Genomic DNA, 23,443 nt, shown 5'->3' on the forward strand with positions numbered 1-23,443 from the left:
AAAATATATTGGGGAATAAAACAGATGTGGATTCTGCCCTTACAGAGATCTCAGCCTAGTGGAAGACACAGACAATAAATAAATAGTTATCTTGCTTAGGCAGGCTGGTCAGGGACTGGAGGACAGTCTAGGACCCTTAGACCAAATGTGAGCATTCTAGCTCTTGCATAAATCTTGGACGGACATAGAGGGGAAATGCACATTGTTGACTAAGCCAAAAAAATGTTTCCCAGATGTTCTCTGAGGTTCCACAGGCACCCCCAATGAGTTAGGTCAGAAACAGGCGCCGTGCCAGTTGTATAGGTAGAAAGGCTGACGATCCAAAAGGGGACAGCAGCTCAGCAGTGTCCTCGACCGAAGGAGCTTGGGTGGCTGGGACCTGCCTGCTCCTGCCTCTCCTCAGGTACAGCTAGCTGCCTTTGGGCACGAGGTGGTAGGAAATGGCCCAGGTCTGACGGCCTTTAGACAGGTCTGATCAGCTTCTCTACTATATATAGTAAAGAACTTACATAAGAGTGCTATTTAAAAAAAGACGACGACAGGGAGGAAAAGAGAATGCCAGCTAAATTTTTTCCACTAAAGCTCATTTTTAACAGATGTGTTCTCTGTTTCTATAGTGACAGCATACTGAGGGACAGCCTCCCAGGTCCGGGGTGAAGCAGCCCCGTTAGTTGCTCGCAGAGCCAGAGGCACTGGGTCCATGGAGAGCACAGCCCTGTGGTTGTTTACCTTTGTGTTTAATGTTCCTCTCCTCCCCTGCTCCCAGGTTCCCTGATGTCTGTGCAAATGCGGCTGCAAGGAGGAACGAAAACATCGCTAGCATGATTTAAACCAAACCTTAATGATATATTTGGGATAATGTTGAAAAGGAATGTACTAAGTTCAACAAATGGGTGATTACCATAACTGTTAGGTCTATTTTAAGATAAACATTTCACGTTACAGTTAGTGATTTTTTTTTTAATTAAGGCCTTCTTATTCCATCTAATCTCATACTCGCTAGTACCCAGTGAGGCACAAATTTTATAAATCAGTTTATCCCGTCATTATGGGACCTTGGCGTTATATAATCTTAATAGGGTGACTGTATGTTTCATTTCTCCTAGGACTGTCAATTTTTCTGTTCTCCAAGAGTTCTGTCCAGTTCAACATGTGTCCCAGACAAAAAAGTCCACATTTGGACACTAACCTGTGGTCATCCCAAATATTAGTTGCGAACACTTATTGAGGGTTTGCTGAAGCTTTGCTTACTTCATACTGCATATGTAAGAATTTACATATTTCATATGTAGTAACTCATCTCATCTTTGCAGCCAAAAAGGCAAGTACTGTTATAGCCCCCATTTAAGGGATGAGGACACAGGCTCAGAAAAGCGAAGTGATCAAAGATACCCACCCAGTCAGATAAACACAGGCAGCCTCAGTCCAAAGTCTACACTCAGCTGAAGTACACCATGACCTTTAATTCCAAATTCAGGAAGAAGTACGGTATGTGGATAGAATTCCCAGCAGATGGAAGGGCCTGTTAGACTGGAAAGCTCTTTGAGTTCTGAAATGCTGTTTCCCAATTTGCCAGCGCCGGGCCCTTTGTGGAAACAACGGGATGATCCACAATCCAATGGGAGTTGTACTGAGTGCGAGAGAGGCCGGTGTACTTGTTTTTCTTTCCTTTGAAAAAACAAAAGTTGGAAGGAAGAAGTTCAGCAATGGGCTAGAGCAGGGGTCCCCAAACTTATTACACAGGGGGCCAGTTCACTGTCCCTCAGACCGTTGGAAGGCCGAACTATAAAAAAACTATGAACAAATCCCTATGCACACTGCACATATCTTATTTTAAAGTAAAAAACAAAACGGGAACAAACACAATATTTAAAATAAAGAACAAGTAAATTTAAATCAACAAACTGACCAATATTTTAATGGGAACTATGCTCCTCTCACTGACCACCAATGAAAGAGGTGCCCTTCCAGAAGTGTGGCGGGGCCAGATAAATGGCCTCAGGGGGCTGCATGCGTCCAGCCCGTGGGCCGTAGTTTGGGGACCCCTGGGCTAGAGTGAGAAGTATCAACTTGGAACTGTTAGAACCAGTTCCCCTTCTTTTCCAGGCCAGCCGTCTCTCAAGCCATTCCTCATCCTCTGCGTCCCTGTGAACATGTGGTTATTCTGATTTTGCTAGTGAACTGAAGTAGAAAGGGAGGAATAAGTGAGCAGTTTCTCATTTCCTGCCTGCCTGGAGCAGCCCAGCCACAAGAAGGCTTCGTCTTTCGTTAGCACGGTGCTCACACAATGCACTGCATCTCAGGATGGCTTATTTATAAATTAATCACTTAAAAATATAGTATAAGCTTCACCAATACCATTGCACCATTGTGGACTTTAGATTTAGAACATTTTTTCTAACTCTTTCTCATAAAAATATTGAATAGTTCTTATGTCAACATGAAAGAAGGGTAAAATACTAGGGAGAATCAGCAGACTGGTGGAAGACTCTATTTGTATTCATGGAAAAGTAAGTGTTTAAAGAATAGGTTTGCTTTGATTGATTTTTATTTTACACATACATTTTAACTTCATAAATCTTAACCTTTCATACCAAGAAGTCTGGGTTAGTTAACATGTTTTTTTGTTGGTTTGTTTTTACAAACAACTTTATTAAGCAACACTTTAAAATATGACTTTATCTTATTTTTTCCAACTTTATTGAAATACATTTGACATAACGTATTAGTTTAAGGTATACAATGTAGGGATTCTATAGTACGTATGATGTATATCAAAGTGATTCCCACACTCACTTATCATCCACCACCTCACATAGTTACATTTTTTTTATTGTGATGAGAATTTTTAAGATTTACTCTCAGCAACTTTCAAATAGACAGTACAGCATTGTTAACCGAAGCCACCATGTTGTATGTTACACCCCCAGACTCAGTTATCTTATAACTGTAGGTATGTACCTTTTCACCCCCTCCCCCGTCTCCCCCCTCTCCCCCTCCCTACCCCATCTCCCCCAGCCTCCCCCTCCCTCCCCCAGCCTCCCCCTCCCTCCCCCAGCCTTCCCCTCCCTCCCCCAGCCTCCCCCTCCCTCCTCCAGCCTCCCCCTCCCTCCCCCAGCCTCCCCCTCCCTCCCCCAGCCTTCCCCTCCCTCCTCCAGCCTCCTCCATCTTCCCTAGCCTCCCTATCTCCCCCAGCCTCCCCCTCCCCTCCCCCTCCCACTGCTGACAGCCACCAGTCAGTTCCTTGTTTTTTATGAGTTTGGTTTTTTTAGATTTCTTATATAAGTAAGATCATATGTATTTGTCTTTCTCTTTCTGACTTATTTCACTTAGCATAATGCCTTCAAATGTCATCCGTGTCGTGCAGATGGCAAGATTTCCTTCATTTTTGTTACTGAATAATAGTAAATACTAGATTTATTCATTCAGACATAGGTTTCCACCTCTTGGCTATTGTAAATAATGCTGCAATGAACAGGAAAGTGCTTGTATCTTTTCCAGGTAGTGCTTTCATTTTCTTCGGATAACGACTCAGAGGTAGAACTTCTGGACCATATGATAGTTCTATTTTTAATTTTTTGAGGAACCTCCATCTGCTTTTCATAGTGGCTGCACCGATTTACATTCCTACCAGCAGTGTACAAGAGTTCCCTTTTCTCCTCTTCCTCATTAACACTTGTCATTTCTTGTCTTTTTTGATAAAAGCCATTCTGACAGATAAGAGGTAATATCTCATTGTGGTTTGATTTGCATTTCCCTGAAGATGAGTGATGTTGAGCACATTTTCATATACTTATTGGCCATCTGGATGTCTTTGGAAAATGGTCGATTCATATCCTCTGCCCACTTTTTAAATGAGATTGTTGTTTCTTTTGTAACTGAGTTGCATTATGAGTTTTTTTATATATTTTGGTTATTAAACTCGTATCCGATATGTGACTTGAAAATACTTCCTCCCACTCGGTAGGTTGTCTTCTCGTTTTGTTGGTGTTTTGCTTTGCAGCGCAGAGGCCATCAGTGAATGTACTTTGTTTATTTTTGCTTTTGCTGCCAGGTTAGCATGTTAATCTGGTCAAGTCTCAGAACAAAAATGATAACCCAGAGTTGTCTAACAAATTAAACATCACATTGATGGATGTTTCGGGGAGAGGAGCAGGAGTCTTTCTTAGCTTATTCACTTCTACTTCATCTTAAGATCAATCAGATGCCAAAATCTTTAGTCAAAACCAGTATTGTAATTTGATAGACCAAGAATCCAAGAAGTTCTTGTTTCTCCTGTTTCTGTTCCCTATAACACAGGCATATGACCAAACAGACATAGAAAGCAAAAAGTAAGGAACATTAAATGTGCTTTCTTAAATGTACTGTCATCAGGAAACATTAAATGTATCTTCTTAATGCTTCCCATAATGGTGCTACTGTTGGGAATTAAAATATTGTTACAATGAACCTATATGTCACTCACAGTTCACCTGACACAAAGTAACCCTTCTGAGTAGAGCAGCTCCTTGTTGCTCTTTGAGAATTAAACTCTGATTATTTAGAGCAAAATGTCAAGTTTGAAGAAGTTTTCCTAATAAGGAAGAATGATGTAATGTCCATGGAGGGGGGCCAGGTTCCCTCTGTTTGTTTTATTTGTATTAGCTGAATTCCAGGGGAAAATGTGCTGTGGAGCATGAGGGCTGCCAACTAAATCTAGCCAAACCAGGAGGTATTTCTTTTTAAGTTATACACCCATCAGTGTACTGTATTTCTCTAGGCTTCTTGTTTTTATGAAGTTTGAGCAAGCCTAATACGGCACTTTCATTGACACTTTACCTTTTACTTTGAGGATGAAGAAAGTATCTGTTGCAATCTCTTTTTAACTTGGGCCATTTCTCTGAGATAATGATTTTTGGGTCAAAAGATAGATAATTACATATAAATTATATATAAGATAAATATGATCAGAAGATTGTATTTACTTTTCAAGATGGACTTGACCCAGGAGGCCATCCTGAGGGGAGTATTCTATAAATAATATACCCTGAAAAGCCACATTCTGCCCACTACCTAGCACATTTCCACCTAGATGTGCACTCACCCCCTAAACTTACTCTAAATATAACAATAGCCTGTGCATTTTAAGATAAGTAGGCGATTGTTTTGTACTTTTTCATTAAGACTTTCTTTTAAACATTTTTATAAACTGGAGAAAATGTGACCCTTATTGTAACGTCAAACCCGGGCTTTGTAACTGGGTCGTTCCCTCCTTTGCTGAGGCCTCACGTCATTTGTCTGGCTCTTTGACATGACCCCAAGTTAATACTGTATTGTGTGAGAGGAAACGCAGGGTCCTCTCCACCCCAGGGCCTGCTCTGTGCGCCTTTCTCTCCGAGTTCTTCCCCGTGCCTGATTGGCAGCAGGCTCCTGCCGGGACTGGCTTCCCTGTATTACTTGGCCTCGTCATGTGATCCTCACAGGTTGACGCTCTCTAGGGAAAGGGAGTCTCCTTGTATTGCCTGAAGGAGAAGGCTCCGCCAGGGATGATGGGCTGCCCTCGTCCCTCTCCAGGAGTAGCAGGGAAGGTGTCCCCAACAGGCCTACCATATGGGAATGTCTTAGGAGAGGGGAGCAGTTTGAGAAACATGGGCATAGAAGAACTTCTGATATTACTTGCTGGGAAGTCATCAGATAAAGAAGAAAAGGGAGGCTATCTGTTTGCCACTCTTGTGGACCAGTCCATTACCCCCATCCCAGAGACCAAGTCCTTAGATTCTAGGGCTCTGCATTGTGTGATTCCAGTTCACACACACTGGTGCCCTTGGGGGAGGGGGCTGTCTAATAGGATAGGAAGACAGTAACCCTTGTGAGAAGACATGAGGGAACTTGCAACTTTCAGAACCAGCCATGCCTCCAGGGGCTATGTTTAGTAGAAATATAATGCCGGCCACATAATGCAGTTTTAATTTACTAGTACGGTAGTCACATTAAAAAGAAAAAAGAAATTGTGAAATTAATGTTAATAATATATTTAATTTAACCCAATATATTATAAGTAGTTTCAACATGTAAGTAATATGACATTTTTAATAAGATTGTTTTAGACTCCTGTTTTGAACTAATTCTTCAACATCTGGTGTGTACTTCACACTGACCGCACAGCCCAGTTTGGACCTGTCCCATTTCAAGTGCTCAGTAGCCATGTGTGGTTGGTGCCTACCGCATTTGGACAGAACAGGCTTAGAGGTTATAAAATCAGGTAGCTACAAACTTTGATGTTCCAAACTAGTGTAGCAGAAACAATGTGAGATATTCTAAATGGCCGTCTCCATCTCTTTTTACATCTGGAAGCAGCTGCTGAATTTCTAAGCCATAAAGCAGGAATAAGAGCCAGTCCCAGTGGTAGAAACATAATTCACTTAGTGGAGAAGTGTCTGTTGAGTACCTACTGTGCGTCGTAGGTCCTAAACTACAGCCATGCACAACTGGAGAGAAAACAGAAAAGGTCCCCTCCCGGAAGCATTGACCTCCCAGAGCTGGAGGGGGTGGGGTTAGGTGGGGAGAGCTGAGCCTCAGGCAGAAAGTATAAACACAGATACATAAATGCAGGAATTTCAAGGATAATTGCCCTGAAGAAATAAAACTGGACAATGAGTTAGAGCAAGACAGGAGTGTTCTTCTTACTTAGGTATTCAATGAGTCATTTAGGAAGTGAATTGGGCTGTGTAGTATGAAAAATGTTTTCAATTCAGCTTTAGACAAATACTTCCTCTAAGTATCAAAATGACTAAAATAATTTTTCTTTTTCTTTAAAAGAGAATTTTATTATTTAAAAACACAAGTACCCAAAGAAATGGAAGCAGCTGGAGAGACTGGTTTCTAGGTCCTTCCGATCATAATTGGGTGCCAGGCCCAGATACCGCCTCTCCCCAGGATACAAGAGCTGACTGACATTGCTACAGTAGGAAGCATGGCCTGAGGAACACACAGCGAGACTGATAACTTAGGAACGATTCCTGTTTGTTTTAACTGAAGCAAACAATCTTTTTCTTATTTGTTTTTCATATTTGCTTAAGCAAATTTCAAAACTAATGAACTTCCAAAGAATGTGATTTCAACTATGTGCATGTCCAGTGAACGCTGTCAAAAGTGTGGGGCCACACTGAATAATCTAGTAAGTGTATTGAATATGAAAGTGGTATGTTTAAAGAAATCTTGGGATAAGGAGCAATAGAATTGTCATATACAGGGTGGGTAAAAGTAGGCTTACAGTTGTTTTTATGGAAAATAAGACAATAATAAATAAGAATATAAGAATAAACTGTTTCGTGCAGTCACAACTGTAAACCCACTTTAGCTGACCCCTCTAGAATATCTCTCTATGCTTGTTATATATGGGCTAGCTTGGTAGCAAACACGAGAAATGGTAACAGTGTTCGGTTGATGCTGGGGAGGGAAACTGGATTGGGGGGAAGAAAGTGTGAGATGAAGACAGACTGTTCAAGGTGTCCTCTTTGTGTCTTTCGCCTTTGGAAGGGCAGCAGTTTTTAATTTTAATGAAGTCCAATGTATCAATATTTTGTTTGTTTTATAGATCACACTTTTGGTGTCATCTCTAAGAAATCTTTGCCTAACTTATAGTCACAAAGATTTTCCTATGTTTTCTTCTTGAAATTGTATAGTTTAAGGTTAATATTTAAGTCAAAGGTTCATATGAGTGAATTTTTGCATAAGATGTGAGTTGTTGCCCTGGCCAGTTGGCTCAGTGGTAGAGCATCAGCCTTCCAGCATCAGTGGAAGTCCTGGATATGATTCCCAGTCAGGGCACACAGGAGAAGTGACCATCTACTTCTCCACTCCTCTCCCTCCCCCTTCTTGCTTGTGCTCTCTCTCCTCCTCTTCTCACAGCTGTGGCTCATTCAAGCAAGTTAGCCCTAGGTGCTGAGGATGATACCATGGCCTCACCTCAGGTGCTAAAAATAGCTCAGTTGCCAAGCAATGGAGCATAGCCTGGTAGGGGGTTTGCTGGGTGGAGCAAATCAGGGTGCATGCGGGAGTCTGTTGCTCTGCCTCCCTACCTCTCACTTAATAATAAATAATAATAATAAAATAAAAAATAAAAGATGTGAGTTGTGGGTTGAGGTTCATTTTTTGGCAAATGAAAATCCAATAGGATTTTTGTTTTGCATTGTTTTTATCACGTGAAATTTAAGAAATAGAATTTAATTTCAAAAGATAATAGGAAATATTGTACAAAAATGTCTACACTTACTGGTTATAAGTTCAACTTTAAGAAGAAAAAGGTTTGACTGTTATCATTGTGCTTTAAACCTCTAAGCCACAACAGTTCCATTCTGTTGGTCAAAAGATTACACTGATGCCTTGTTTTTTCAACCAATAACAGTCAAAACAGTGGTAGCATTATGGGGTCAGAAACTAAAGATGTGACATACGATTTGTCAGTAAATTTGCACTAGCTATTTAGATCAGCTGAGTGAAAAAGGGTATAAAGTTAAATCTTCTGTCTTCAGGAGAGGGTAGAGACACTGGAAATGAAAGGCTGTAGAACAGTTGGCACTTACCTGAACCCCTTAGGGCAGACAATGGAGAGGAGCTCTTCCACACCCCAGGTAAGGAATAAATAGGCCCTGCCACCCAGGGCGGAAGTTGAGCTATCACAGATAGTCCACAAATTGCCTTCCAAGAGGAGGTGGATCTATTTAATGCTTTTATTTTCTTTCATCGAGTCAACCTGAGGTCACCACATCTCTGCCCTTTACCAGGCTTGGGGCTGGCCTCCCCAGATACACGCTGAACAAATGGCTGTTGGCTGGAAGCTGCACTGTAATATCCAAGGTGCATTCAGACCAATGATGCATGAATAATGTGTATCTGAGGAGGGCTCTCCCTTCCCCCTACTCACTGGGACCGCTTGAATGCTAATCTGAGGCATCAGGGGGAGAGCGACCCGAGCCTCAGCTTTGCACTGGGGAGAAATGGAGGAGAAGGAGATACATTGCTGGGCCAAGTAAGCCTGCTCATACCTCACCCTTGAGTTAAGCGACTGACCTACCCATCCCTAGCCAGCCCTGTACCAGCTGCACTGGGGAAAATGCCCCCTCCACAGAGGAGGAGGAAACCCCTCCCTGTGGGCAGAACCAGAGCAAGCAAAGGAAGGGAAGGACTGATCTGAGCATGCCCAGACCCACTGCCCATGCCCAACAAGAGCGGAAGGAGGATACAGGCCAGGAATTCTCCTCACCTACAAGTCCCTCCATGTGGAAACACAGTGAAGTACAGAGTGCCCGCTCTCAGTATCCTAATATCCTACTGATACTCCATAGTAATCATTTTATTTATTTATTTTTTGTATTCTTCTGAAGCTGGAAACGGGGAGGCAGTCAGACTCCCGCATGCGCCCGACCGGGATCCACTCGGCATGCCCACCAGGGGGCGATGCTCTGCCCATCTGGGACATCGCTCTGTTGTAACCAGAGCCATTCTAGTGCCTGAGGCAGAGGCCACAGAGCCATCCTCAGCGCCCTGGCCAATCTTGCTCCAATGGAGCCTTGGCTGCGGGAGGGGAAGAGAGAGACAGAGAGGAAGGAGAGGGGGAGGGGTGGAGAAGCAAATGGGCGCTTCTCCTGTGTGCCCTGGCCAGGAATCGAACCCGGGACTCCTGCATGCCAGGCTGATGCTCTACCACTGAGCCAACCGGCCAGGGCCATAGTAATCATTTTTTAAAGCTGATAGCATGAAGCTCCAGAAAGGCAAAAAAATAAAATTTATTAAGTTAACGTATACCATATATGACTTCATTGTCTTCTGGCTCATTGTGACACTTTAAAATTTTTGTGGGTCTTTAGTTTACCCTTATGATATATTTTAGAGATCAGCAAATGTCCACTGGAAGACAAAAGTCACTAGTAAACTTTGATGTCCCTATACTTATAACTATTACATCAATCCTGCCTTATTCAGAAGGCATTAACAACAACACTTACTAATATTGGTTCCCTGGTGTGCGTTGCATAGGGCTTCTGAGATTACAGATGCGCCTTTCTTTACCAGTAGGCCCAGTCAAGATATAAGGTCGTACTTCAAAGGTCAAATTAGGAATTCAAGTGTAGTTAAAGGTACTTGGTATTCTCTGTACTCGGGGCTAATATTCTTAGGACAATAATTGTATCCTATTTAAACTTGACAGTATGCATCCTGCTGAGTTGTACGTATGGATATACACACACATCCGCACACATGGGTGAGGTAGCTGTGTTCCTGGGATGGATGACGTGCACAGTCAGTACGACATTGGTCCTAAGCAGAGGCTCAGCCCTCACTCCGCAGCCAGAAGTAGCCCTGATGGGAACCTGGCTGGTGTGGAACTGACCTTTCCTTTATTCTTTGGAATGTTTATCTGTAGTCTTAGTAGACATGACGTTCTGGTTTAGCTGTTCAGTAAAAGCCTTTTAGTAAAAAAAAAAAAAAAAAGTGTAGCTTGATATCTTCCTTGGAGAGGCTAAGAGCAAAAACCGCTAATTATTAATTTAGGCTCTCTCATTGGCCTCCTGCGCTTGGATAAACATTCCATTACTGTGCAGGACAAGGTGATCCAGGGACTCCCATCTGTGGATTTCACGTCATCATACAGAGCCTACACCCACCCAAGTGGCCTTTACCATTATTTGTTTTATATTTTAAAAAAGAACAGTTATATCCAGGTGTATTATACTGTCATTTGCTTTATATGTTTAAAAGAATGACCAGATCCAGGTATCTATACTACCCCCTAAATGCAGGACCACCTAAAGTATAAAAATCTTACAGTACAATTATAAATACCCAAGGTGGTATGCAATAGACTTCGTTATTTACATATTTTGGGAAAGATTCGTAAAATAAGCTCTTTACATCTGTACATACTACAGTGTTCTTTCAAAAGGCATTTCAAGATGTTACATGGTTTTTATCATTGGAGATGGCCGTAAATACCACATGATAGAAGACTCCATTTGATGGGATGCCAGAGAAGTGACTCGACATTACACAGCCACGTATATAACCACACTGGAAACTTCATGTGGCTATGATAAATTGCTCTCCATTTTTATTTAAGAGTAATTGCATTTAAATAATTGGGTGGTTTTATCTAAGACTTATTTTAGTGGTTTTAGTCATTTCTCCGGGAGGGAACCTCATTTATTACAGTCCTTCCAGGACACATTGGGATGGGCTTCATTTACCGTTGGCTCCTGAGGGGAGGGTCAGTCGGCCCGTTGTTCCTGCATCTGTCTCATCCTTTGGCCTCTAAGGAATGTCAGAGTCAGTTGGTCGGAAGATAAGAAGGGTCAAAGCCTTTTAAAATTTACAATTCTCTTTCATGCTCACAAGTCTCTTAATTCATGCTGCTAAGCTACGACTCTTAAGCTTGCCAAAATGCATTTTTGGGTTTTCTTCAAGAACTCTTTTCCCTCTTTGGATGAGAGGTTAAAATTGGAGCCTGGTGTCCAGGCAAGGCAGAGCCTGCATTCACGCCACGGAACCCTTGGCTGTGTATCTTGGCCATTAACACTGAACTAGCAATGGTCAGCCTTTAAGAGAAGATAAACTACTCTGAGTGCCCAGGTCCAAACGTGCATGTCTTTCATTACTTACCCTCATGAGATTGCCAATAAACATTTCTACATATTTCAGTTTTTTATTTATTGAGAAATGTTTGGTTCTTCAGTGATAGGTTGATGTTAATAGAAATCTAAAAACTCATTTTTATAAATTAGTGTTGTTCATCAGCGTATGGAAGATACATTTAAAAAAAAGAGAAAAGAAATCCAGTAGTATATTTAAATGATAAAAAGTCTCTCCAGTGATCGAGTAACATAACAAATTAATAATGTTCAGATGTCTAATATTAAAAGACCAGATAGCAGATTTTATAGCATGGTATAGATCTTTAAAACATATTTTAAATGACTATCTAAAAGCAGTTGAACTTTCTATTTCACTGATCTGAAAAAGCCTGGGCCTTCGTCCAGGCCACACAAATAATGGGTGGCATCATCACTAACACCAGGGACAGCACTGAAGAGCCCTCTGGCAGGAGAGGCTAAGAAGGGCTATTTGTGATTTCAGGAACAAAGCCATTTTTAAGGGTTTAATTCTAATTGCGTAGGACATTCTTTTATTTCTTCTTTTCTACAGTGAGCATCTTTTTCAGAGAGGAGGGGGAAGGACAGAACAACAAGTATGTAGGCATTCTGTGCCAAGGAACTCTGGGATAGTATTTATTACTATTATGTGACATGGTTCCTGAATGTTCTCAGAAATGTGGATTCGCTTTTAACTTGAAAAAGATGCACTGAGAATCTCTCACCAATTAGTCTGTCTTCCAGCCCTTGCACTGCATTTTCGGCCTCCAGTGATAGCTGTGAATAGATGACGTGTAGTTAGTAGAGACCAAGCATTTAATAGTCTCTCTGAATGTCATGCATGCTGGTTGATAGCGCAAAAACTGAAATAAGAAGTTCTGGGGGCAAATTTAATTGCTTGATTTCAAATCCAACTCCTTTAAGTTAAGTTGCTTTGTATATTCTTATAGTTCCTCCAGTAAATACACGTTTGTAAAGCTTAGTATTTGGAACATAAATATTACCTACCTAAAATGATTCCAATGAAATGTCTTCAGGTCACAGCCAGGTTGTTTCTGTATGTAGCTGTAGTGAGTTCCACCACAGAGTCTACACCGCAGGAACAGAGAAGCAAAGGGGGTAGAGGTGACAGAGTGACAGCTAGCCTTGGGTGGGACCCGCAAGACAAAGGCCCTCTGTGGCTGCAGAAATCGCATTGTACCTGGAAGTACTGGATACGTCCTGCTGCCTCAATTAGAGGCGCTGTCACATAATAATCATGAGCAGACCTCAATTTAAATCCCATCGGCGCTGCTTCCAGCTGTGTAACCTTGAGGAACTTGGTATGTCTTTGTGTCTCAGTTTTCTCATCTGTAAAATGGAGATAATAAAAAGAGGCCTATTGCCTAGGGTTCTATAAAGGTTGAGTTAAGTTAATGAAGCGCACATATAGGGTGTTTGGTGCAAAATGCTCAGTAATAGCTACAATCATTTGTGACAGTATTCACGAATTTGCCGTTGGTGCTGGCAGCAGTGGTGGTGACAGTCATGACTGATGACATTCTCTGGAGGAGAGCCACTCTGCTGACCGCAGACCAAGGGGTGGCTGCTTCTAGAATATTTAGTTGCTGTCTAAGACGATTGCACTAGATCTTCTTTACAATATAAGCTTCTAGAATTGTGTATTTCTTAAGAATTATATAATTTATATGTTTTAAGACTGTTATCTATTTTAACTACTCTATTCCTTGTTATATGCACAGGGTTAAAAAAAATATTTAAACTACAAATATAGACAACTATAAAATACAAAAAGAAGACCTGCTCCACCTCCTCTAGTCTCACTGTCCCAAGGTGAATACTCTCTGTTTGGTCTTTCTGATCGTTTCTTTCACAGCTGTATGAACAATCTGAGTATTCATCCATTTTGTGATTCATCAACTTCAGATAGTGCTCTTGGGTTACTTTTTAATATTATTCTTACCAGCAAGATGTTCTTGTCAGGCCTTTGGCACTAGCAAGCTGCTAATTTTGTGCAGTGACTTAATCTCTCTCTGTTTCTTTTTCTGTGTCTATAAAATAAAGATATTGGACAGGTTGGTCTCCAAGGCCACTTTCTTGGAAGTGTTAGAGAGCATTTAAACTAACTTAAGAAAAGAAAAGAACACCCTGAAGGGAAAGGAGAGAACCACTATCGTGTACATGGAATCCAGAGAGAAACCTGGTCTGAGGCTTAGAGCTGGGTCCGGTGCTAAGACAGCATCTCAGTTTGAACTGTCTCTTGTCTGTTCTCTCCACGTGACTTCAGTTTTTATCTATTAGTTTCCTTTTTGTAGGTTCCTCCTTCCAGGGCAACCAGCAACTCTGGGGCATTTATTTTTGTGGTTAGTTGTCAAAGGACAAAGAGACACATTTCCCTGTCATCTTACGAATGAAAAGTCCTGACTAGCCCGGCCTGGCCCGTATACATACTTATCCTCGCAGAATTTGTCAAAGCCGTAGAATGATTAGCTAGCCTGTGTACTATGCTCACCCTGTGATCACGGTTTGGGGAAAAGTAACTGGCAGGTCCACAAGGAATATGATAGAAGCACATCTTAAGGAAAGGGAGGAATGCTTTCATCTGGTGAAGGGAAGAATGACAGACAATAAAAACAAGATGTTGACTCTTTGTGGATTTCAGGCACCTGTGATTTTAAAAAGGGCCTCATTCCACTCTCCACTTACACCTGAGTCTTGACTTGCTCTTATGACGGCTTACTGCCATGTCACCGACCAGGGCCCTCATTCTCCTTCCAGAAATAAAGCGCGGCCTCCACCTGCACATCCTCTCACTTCCTATCAGTAATTAAGAACTCTTGGCAGTACATCGGCCACAACTTGTACAACAAATCCCAACACCAGTGTGGAGCTCCAGGCAGACACCAGTGCTTCTGAATCCAGCCCCAGCTCAGTTGGTGCTGCCTTGTCAGTAACCCTCGATTGGCTTTAAGACCTGCTACAGAAGGGTCACACAGGGAACCATGTCCTCTATCTGTACAGGGACACCTGTTATCTCAGGCTACAGCCTGAAAGGGTTACCGTAGAGTGTGGCAGCACTGGGACAGATGGGCCCTACAAGCAGAGGCTTGCCTGAAGATGACTAACATTCTCACCAAGTCCTGAAAATATCCCTGAGGCCCTCAAGCTAAACATCAATGTGGGGCATTTTTGACTGATAACCAAGTAAAATGGAAAATGGGCACCGGGACAGAGGACGCTGCCGGGGACATGCTGGAAGGCCTCGCGGATGCCAAATTAGGATCTGCGCTACCAGGTTCACAAACCCTCTCGTTTGGGGTCTGGGAGTTTCAGATTTTGGATACTAAAATGCCAGAAGTATAAGTACTGGCATTACTGTAAAAGAGCCTCTGATTGCTTCCCGTCCCCATATTCTACACCAGAGGACGCCTGGCATCTCTTCCCAGGTATTCACTGGGGTGGCACCAAGAGGACAGAAAAACCACAGAAGTGTGGCTCTGGGAGAACCGGTGCTGGTGTGATAATGTCACTGCCGAACCCTGCTGGGGCCATGCCAGCCTTGCGGACTGGAGCCGTTGGAGGGAGAAGGAGTTGCTAGGTGTTGTTAGAAAGGGCTTCGAGAAATAGACATTCGAAGGGGCACAAAAGGATCGAGGTAGTCTCCGTGGGGGGAGAGAACTCAATGTGGCTGGGCCTTCCAGAAAAGGACAGCGCATGAAGAAAGGCCAAGAGGCAGGAAAACCCAAGGTGAGTTCCGGGAGCAATGTGACTACTTTGGAAGAATGGAAGAGTAGGGATAGAATGGTAGTTGGAGACAAGAATGGTAGGGCTGTCTTGGACCAACTATGGGGAATCTTCAAATATCAGACATTATTAAGGGAAGAAATGAGAGTGGGGTGAGAGGGGTTCTGTTTTAAACACACCGAGTTTGACGTAGGAATATAATAGAACCGGAATTCAAGGCTGAGTGAGGTCTGGGTTAGAGACAGAGATCGGGGAGTGAGGGTGATGCAGTTGACTCCTTGTACCAAAAGCAGGTCAAGAAAGTTTCTATTTCGATGGGACGTCTATAGTTAGAGAGCTGGCAGAGGACCCGTGAGGGAGCGGGGGCACAATGTCAGGCAGGAGAAGAGGAATGGGTGTGTTATGTTAGTGGTGGCAGGGAGAAGTGTTTCCAGAAAGGAGAGTGGGAGCTCACGTTGTCAGGCTGCAAAGGGAGCGAGAAGGAGGGCAGAGAAGGGACGGGGCGGCTGGGTTACAGGTGGTTAGAACAGCATGACCCTATCCTTCTGTCGAACAAAATACCTTAAATTAATTTTTAGGAAGTGTATAAAATCAAGCCAAAGGACACAAAAAGGTTTTATGGTGGAAAGAGGGTGGAAAGCCAGTAGCCGCGGCCACCATCACAGCCGCCTAGCCCATGCAGGTTCTCATTTGATTAGGACAGAAGGTAATGAAACAATGGAGCCAAGAACTGGTGGGCCATTAGCTTTAATCCTAACTTGCACCCTGCAGGCAAGAAATACACACAGTGAGAAAACACTTCCCTTTCCATTCAGGGCTCCCAAAGCCACTGACTTATCCAAGTTTCCTAGAATCAAAGGTTTCTACCTCACCAGCCTTACCTCTGTTCCCCATCTCCTTCTTTCTGTACAAACTCTGCACAAACTGGCTTCTCCCTCAGCACTCCACTATCTTATCTGCTTCTCCTCACCTCCAGCATGGGCTTCTCCTAGAATGTAATCACTCTTCTCCCGGAACAACAACGTGAACTCTCTTCCTTTTAAAACCTTTTGGTGCGAAAGCCCTCCCCCCAACACATATTAACATAATCACGCCCATCCCAAGCAAGAAGGACAACTAATATCATCACCTGGGCGACGGGCTTCCATGTGGGCAGTGCCATCTTTAACAAAGTGAGCGTAATATATTTTATCTGCTCAACAGAGGGGAAAGGTTTATTAACAGAACAGTGGCGACTGAGCCGCTGGAACAGCTCACATGCTTCTCTAAGGGAATGTTATAGCAGAACCACATCCCACCAATTCCCGTAGGAATCGTTTTGAGACACATACCATCCAAAAGCTGTTTTTCTAAGTTTCTGGACAGAATTTATCTACAGGTGTATCTCTCTTAAGAAAAAAAATTGCAACTAATGTTAACCAATTAGGTCATGATTATTCACAGTATAAAAGTATTTCCACCCCCTCCAAATGGTTTTCTTTTTTATAAGATTTACTGTGGAATTATTTTAGTTTGCCTCTCCAGTGCCTTTAAAATCTATTTTTATTTACCAAGAAAGAAAAAAAAAATATTTGTTTTTCAAAAATAGTTGAAAAAGATGTGAAAATAGCATATGTACAAAGTCGATATATATGAATAGACACCACACTTGGACTTGGTTATAGTTGTTTACAGTTTCCTTCAAAATCAGTGTCTTTGTAATGTCTAAATGTTACTGGGATAAAGAGTAAGGATCAGAAAATCTGAAAGTTTATTAGGACCTCACAGATGATCAATATCCATTTTAAAGTAAAGAAACTGAGCTGCAAAGAGGATAAGGGAATTATCCAAAGTCATCAATAGCTAGTGGCCAAACAAGAGTTGAACTGTTTGAGCATTTCTCTAGATTGGTTGAATCTGTGTTCTTACTTGTAAATAACCTGAGTGGTGATGGCTTTATCTGTGCAAGGTGGCTGTATCCCCTTAGGACAAAAGCAGCTTGTGGCCCCAAGGGCTGTTTAGCTTGGTGGAGCAGCTAGTTTTGTACTTTACAGAAATCTGGGAATTTTAACAAAATTCAACAGTATTTATTGAACATCTTACAGGTGAACAGGACAAACATGGAAGATAACATGTTTGAAAGGGATAGAAAAGAGAATGGCTACTGCATGTATTCTTTTAGTAAAATAAAGCCATTTGTTGACAAAGTATAGAATAAAGCCACTGGGTGAATAGGTAATGGCTGTTTCTTTTGAAAGATATGACACTTTGCCCTTAGTAATAATTCATTCTTACAAATACAAGCAACATGCCACTATTTTAGAAACACTCGATTCCGAAAACATGAACTTGATCAAACAGATGACACAGGGATGGGACATGTCCCTCAATGATAAAATGAGAATGTGAGGAAACATTCACCAAACAAAACCCTAAATATGCCAAATTCTTTATTTCATTGTAAGACTGAAAGTTGAGTGTCCACCCCCCAACCCCGATTCCTTAAAATCTCAGAGAAATGTTATGCTTGAGACAAAGTTCTCAAAGCCTGTGTCTTGGCAGCTTCTCTGTGGTGTTCTCGTTAGAACCAAGGTCACTGGATTCACCTCCAGCACCTTCAGAAAAGGTTGGAGAACAGGTTTTACTTTTAAAATGTACTTTGTTAAGAATCAGTACCCAATAATTTCAATAGGGAATAGTCCATATTCATTCCTTTTCATGTCCTTTCAATTGGCATAGTTTTTATGAGAATCGGCAGCTAATATCTTCCTGCTGTTTTCACCAGGCGATGTGGCAATAGAGATAAAGTTATTTAAGGCATTAGCTGTGGTGTGGACTTGATGCGGCAGACCCTGACCTCCCATCCCTCCCCCAGCAAAGGCTCCGGCTGAAACGTAACAGTTCCAGGGCAGCCGGCTTCATTGGGCTTGTCCAGACGGTCAACAGCCTCGCAGCCTGTCCCTCATCAACGTACAGTTTATATTGGGAAACACATCCTTTTCTTGCGGGGAGGGGCAGGCAGAAGCGCTTTGGATCTCCTCCTGCAGCATGTGCTGCCGCCTTCACAAGGCCAGATGACCATTCACCCCACAGAGAGCTGGGCCGCCACCAGGAGCATCCTCTGCATCTGGGCAGTCAGCTGCAGGGTTCCAGCCCGGACACACCGCTCCTCCGGGTCTTGACCTGTGTCTGAGTGCACATCCCCGGCCCCTCAGTCCTGCCTTCTTGTGCCGCATGAGAGACACAGCCATCCTTGGATATTGCAGAGACTTTCCTAGGAGGATTAAGAATTGGTCAGCGATTGCTCCTTCTCTCCTGGTACACGGAATGACTTCACATAGAGATCAGCTTCATGTACTGAGACAGAAAGAGCGACTGTGGTTCGGTAGCAGAGCCAAATGCAGTTTCTTGTTCTGAGTGGAAAAGACGAGCCCTTTCTAAAAGGGACTCGCGTCGTGTGCGCATTTCACACGGGCCACTTCTCCCTTCGGTCGGTCGCGTAGGAACCCTCCCAGTGATTCACTGCACTCAGGCGCAGCTCTGTCTAGAGTCAGTGTGATTTACAAAAGGCTCAGAATGAATTCAAGATCAAAGAAGCAGTCTTTTGGAAAGAAACCTGTGGCATTTTGCAATACATGTTAAACGCACATGCCCAAAGTGGTCAATTTTAATTTGATTTTAACATTCTCATGTTTATGGTACTTTGTAGAAAATCCAAGTCTACCTCTGTCCTCTGCCCAGCCTTATGGGAAGGTACTTAAATTCATAGTTATTTGTGTGCCTATATATAACCTCCCTGAAACCCAATGTAATCCATTCTCATTTGGCTTATATTAACCTATTTTTATTGTGTAAGTGATTGTTCTCAAGATTGTGATTTTTACGCCTTTTACTGAGGGGCAGTAATAACTTAGTCTAAACCAAGCAAGTTGTTAGAGATTGATCCTAACCAAGTGCACTCAGTTTCCATGACACGGGGCATAAATGGCAGCGTAGTAGTAGAACATGGACAAGACATCTGAAGTCTGAATATCATAAAGTCGTAGGTAGAACTTTAGAGAGTAGCCCCTGGATGAAGCCCTTGTAGGGGTTTCATATTCTATAAGGTCTCTGAATTAACATATTGAGCTCTCTCATACAGAAGATCCTGAACTAATCCCAGCCAGAAAGGAATATGTTGTGGGAACACAAAGCAGTTTATCCGCAAATCACTTAATTGCCTTCATTTGAAAATTCTTAAAATTCCCAGTCCATTGGGGCCCTCTGTGACAGGACTGCCCTGCTGACTACGCCTGGTGAGCAGCACAGCAGGGTATAGAAATTTCAGCCAAAATTACCACTCACGGTGATGTGTCCGCCATATTAGTGTCAGTTTGGGTATTGCGAGGCTGCCTGCTGGCTTAGCGTCGTGAGGATGCTGACACGGCACAGCCCCTGCCTTCAGAGTGCTTATAAATAGCAGGACCAGAGGTGCTCCTGGTTCAGAGGGTACAGCACTGCCACTCTTCATCATGCAATAAAAAATAAAATACATAAACCAACAGCATACTTATTCTGAAAGCACAAATGTTTTCCAGCTTCATGGTCCCCAGAGTGTCTCCAGACAGTTATAAATACTCCATCTCTATTTGTGTGAGCAGGGGATACATGACTTCTTGCCATCCAGACACTGCTCCAGAGAGACATACTGGGAATTTCCAATTTACATAAGTGTGTTGTCCAAAAGTTTACTTTCACATCCTTTATTTTGCACTTGGGCTGCTGGTCCCCAGAGAAAAAGTAATATAATATATAGCAACACTGACTAACATTTTAATAAACCTTTTTTCTTTACCGAGCACTTTGGAGAGAATGATGTAGCTCAAGGCTTTGGAGCCAACCAGTCGCCCTTCTTCACCTCCAGGTTCTGCCCTTAGACAAGTTACTTGACCTCACTAACCTATAGGGAATTTAAAACACGGGGATAATAACACCAGCCCCGCCCCCGCCCCGCCCAGGGTTGTATATGAGTCAGTGTGGGAACATGATAAGTGCTGTCCCTCATCTCCCACCCGAGCTGTGAGCTGTGTGAGTGAGCGGAAGGGAGACAAGCAGGAGCTGAGACCAGCCCCCTTAGCTGGTCTGGCCACTCCCCCCACATCTGGTTCCCCATGTCCTCCTGTGCCACTGCTGTTGCCCTTGCCAGCTACTTGCAGGGGGACAGATGAGAATCCCCCCGCAGTGAGTAGAACATTATTTTTTTAAACCTCCGTTTTGTAATAACCAGGATGGATGGGTTGTGATCTTCTGCTGTAGGACATTTACTGAGCTCCTACTATGCAGCAGGCACTGTGCTCACTGAGTCCTCACAATTGCCCCACGGTTAGGAGCTGGCAGAGTTGTGTTCCAAGCCAGTGCCCCCCAACTGCGAGTCTAGGCTTTTTCTCCTGCATCACCCCACCGTGTGGCTGGTTACTTTCTCCAAGGCTGCTTTAATCTAGTGGCAGGAGAGATGACTGAACTAGAAAGTAAATCGGGTTCTGCATCTCTCTGTCAAACCCGAGTCTTTGCCCCATCTGACTGTAAAACTGTTCTTATTAAAAGCTGTGCCCCAACAAGGGGGTGCTTGATTTTCTGTAATGTAGAAGACTCCATTGAGTTAGTATTTACAGATTTCCTTCCTGGGCTGCCAAGATCCTCTCATGGCTGCCCCATTTCACCCTAGAAAGAATCGAGATTGAAGTTAAATATTCATATATATATATATAAATATTTAACTTCAATATATATGGTCTACCGGAAAGTTCTGTCCATTTTTGGAATAAAACAAAATACAAATTTTTCTTACCATCAATAAACTTTATTAAATAATATATTTCTACACCAATCCTATCTTCCAAATATGGTCCGAAATTGTTTGCTGAGCTGAATTAAGCCTTTCTGAGATCTCCGATGTTGTCAGAAAAGGATCTTGCTCCAACATGGTCTTAATAACATCGTCATTGATCAAAGATGGTCGCCCAGAATGTGGCTTATCAGAAAGGTCGAAATCACCTGTTTCGAATTTTTCGAACCATCTTCTGCATGTCCTATCAGAAACTGTACCTTCACCAAACACTTTCAATAAATTTCTACATGCTTCTTTAGCATTTCTTCCTTGTTGAAATTTATATACAATACAGTGGCGTAAATGAACTTATCAGTAGCCATGGGTACACTATCGCTTCACACATAAGACTAACGTGAATCAACTTTGTTTTAGTTAATTTGCTACGTCAGTATATATACATTAAGTGATAAAAATAGAGAGGCACACATGCGCCAAATAAACATGTGCTTACGTGTCAAAACTTGTGATAGAAATTGACAGAACTTTCCGGTAGACCATATATATATATATATATATATTTTTTTTTTTTAAGTCATAAAAGGGGAGACAGACTCCCACATGTACCCCTACCAGGATCCACCTAGCAACCCAGTCTAGGGCTGATGCTTGAATCAATCAATGCTTGAATCAGCGCCTGAGGCTGATGCTCAAACCATTCAGTCCACTGACTGTGAGACAGGAAGAGAGAGAGAAGGGGAAGAGGGAGGGGAGAGAAGCAGAGGGTCACTTCTCATGTGTGCCCTGACTGGGGATTGACCCAGGATGTCCACACATTGAGCAGATACTCTGTCCACTGAGATAACTGGGCAGGCCCTCATAAGTATATTATTAAAAGGCCCTGGTTGCTATGGCTACAAGGAGACATAAGAGTTAAATCCTTAGGAAGGAAAGATGATCACACATTTTTAAAAAATCATATTGAAGGTCACAGTTCCTTTTTACTTCTTTTTAAAAATTTGTTTCCAATTACAGTTGACATTCAATATTATATTACTTCAGGTATACAGCATAGTGGTTAGACATTCATATAACTTACGAAGCGATCCCACCACCCCTATAAAAGTCTGGTACTAAGTCGGGGTACTTTTATGTTGACATGTCTGATGTAGGGAAAGGAGCCAGGAACAGACTAGTCTAACCTGGCTTAGGCAGTTTAAGTTGCTCTGTGACCTTAAGCAAGTTATTGAAAATTCCTTTCCCATTTGTAAAAGGACTGTGATAGGTGCATGACAAAAGCATATAGGCATCTCATTTCCTTAAGTATTGAGACCTTTAGAATCGAAGGAGGGGTGAGAGTTGGAATTGCTCAGTTCTTTTGAATTGGGGGTGTGGTGGGGAGAAGGGAAACACGCTGGGCGGGGTGGGACCGAGCAGGTGTGCAAAACTGAGGGCTTGCAACTAGGGCTGTCTAGAACTCTGTCTGTTCGGTTTCATTTTAGTTCATTTGCAGAAACAAAAAAAGGTGGCAGCAGAAAAAAATGGGAAACCAGAAAAGTGATGAATTTTTATAATAAATAACTTAAATGGCTTCCAAAGCCCACAAGTAATCTTCCCTTTCTGGTATATTTCATTCCCATTGCCTTTGATCTCGGTGAAAATTAGCTTTTATTGAAAAAACTTAATGAGGACTGAGAAAACAACCTAGAATTGTGCATTTCATCATCTCAGAATCCAGATGTCAGGTCTATTTAATTCAAGTCTTTTTTAAATTATATTTTACACAGAAATCAAGTCAGACACTTGAAGATTCAAAATACCTGTTGGCTCTCCCTTCTCCCATCCCTCCAATTCTCTGAATATTGTATTCTTTACCCAGTGCAGAATGGAGGAGTGTAAAACCCTAGCTGACTTCCTCATTGCAGGATATACTAGTGGCCAAAACACTAGACTGCCTATTCATTTCTTGTGAAATGCTACATTAACAGTTTCTTGAACTGTCACTTATTACTATAAGTAGCATCTCAGCAGTTTTGAGCCCACTTGAGTTAGCAAACTTGGTGGTTCCTTTTAATGCCTGATATGTATAGGCTGGGCCTCATAAAGAAAGTTAGAACCGGTTTCGTGGTGATCTGGGCTTTCCTGCTCTGACTTCTTTGAAGATTGGCTTCTCAGGAGCCTCTCCCTAATAATCCTGGGTAGAGGACTCCTCACCGCGCATACAGAGTATGATATGATGTTTGTAGCAGTCTTGCCAGAGCGTTTACACAGCTATTTGCTGATTCCA

At 42.5% G+C, this 23,443-nt stretch overlaps 2 protein-coding genes across 8 annotated transcripts in view; one reads left to right on the forward strand and one right to left on the reverse strand.

Annotated features, from left to right (window-relative positions):
* PALLD (palladin, cytoskeletal associated protein) overlaps positions 1-23,443 on the forward strand; it is a 388,850-nt gene that overhangs the window by 322,872 nt on the left and 42,535 nt on the right. The window lies entirely within an intron of this gene.
* The window catches only part of CBR4 (carbonyl reductase 4), a 104,278-nt gene that overhangs the window by 8,971 nt on the left and 71,864 nt on the right, over positions 1-23,443 (reverse strand). The window contains exon 5 of the mRNA XM_066387868.1: positions 12,353-12,404. Within this exon, the coding sequence (XP_066243965.1) occupies positions 12,353-12,404 (52 nt within the window). The remainder of the gene's footprint in view (positions 1-12,352; positions 12,405-23,443) is intronic.

Source organism: Saccopteryx leptura, chromosome 1 (assembly GCF_036850995.1).
Source record: "Saccopteryx leptura isolate mSacLep1 chromosome 1, mSacLep1_pri_phased_curated, whole genome shotgun sequence".
Taxonomy (NCBI): Eukaryota; Metazoa; Chordata; class Mammalia; order Chiroptera; family Emballonuridae; genus Saccopteryx; species Saccopteryx leptura.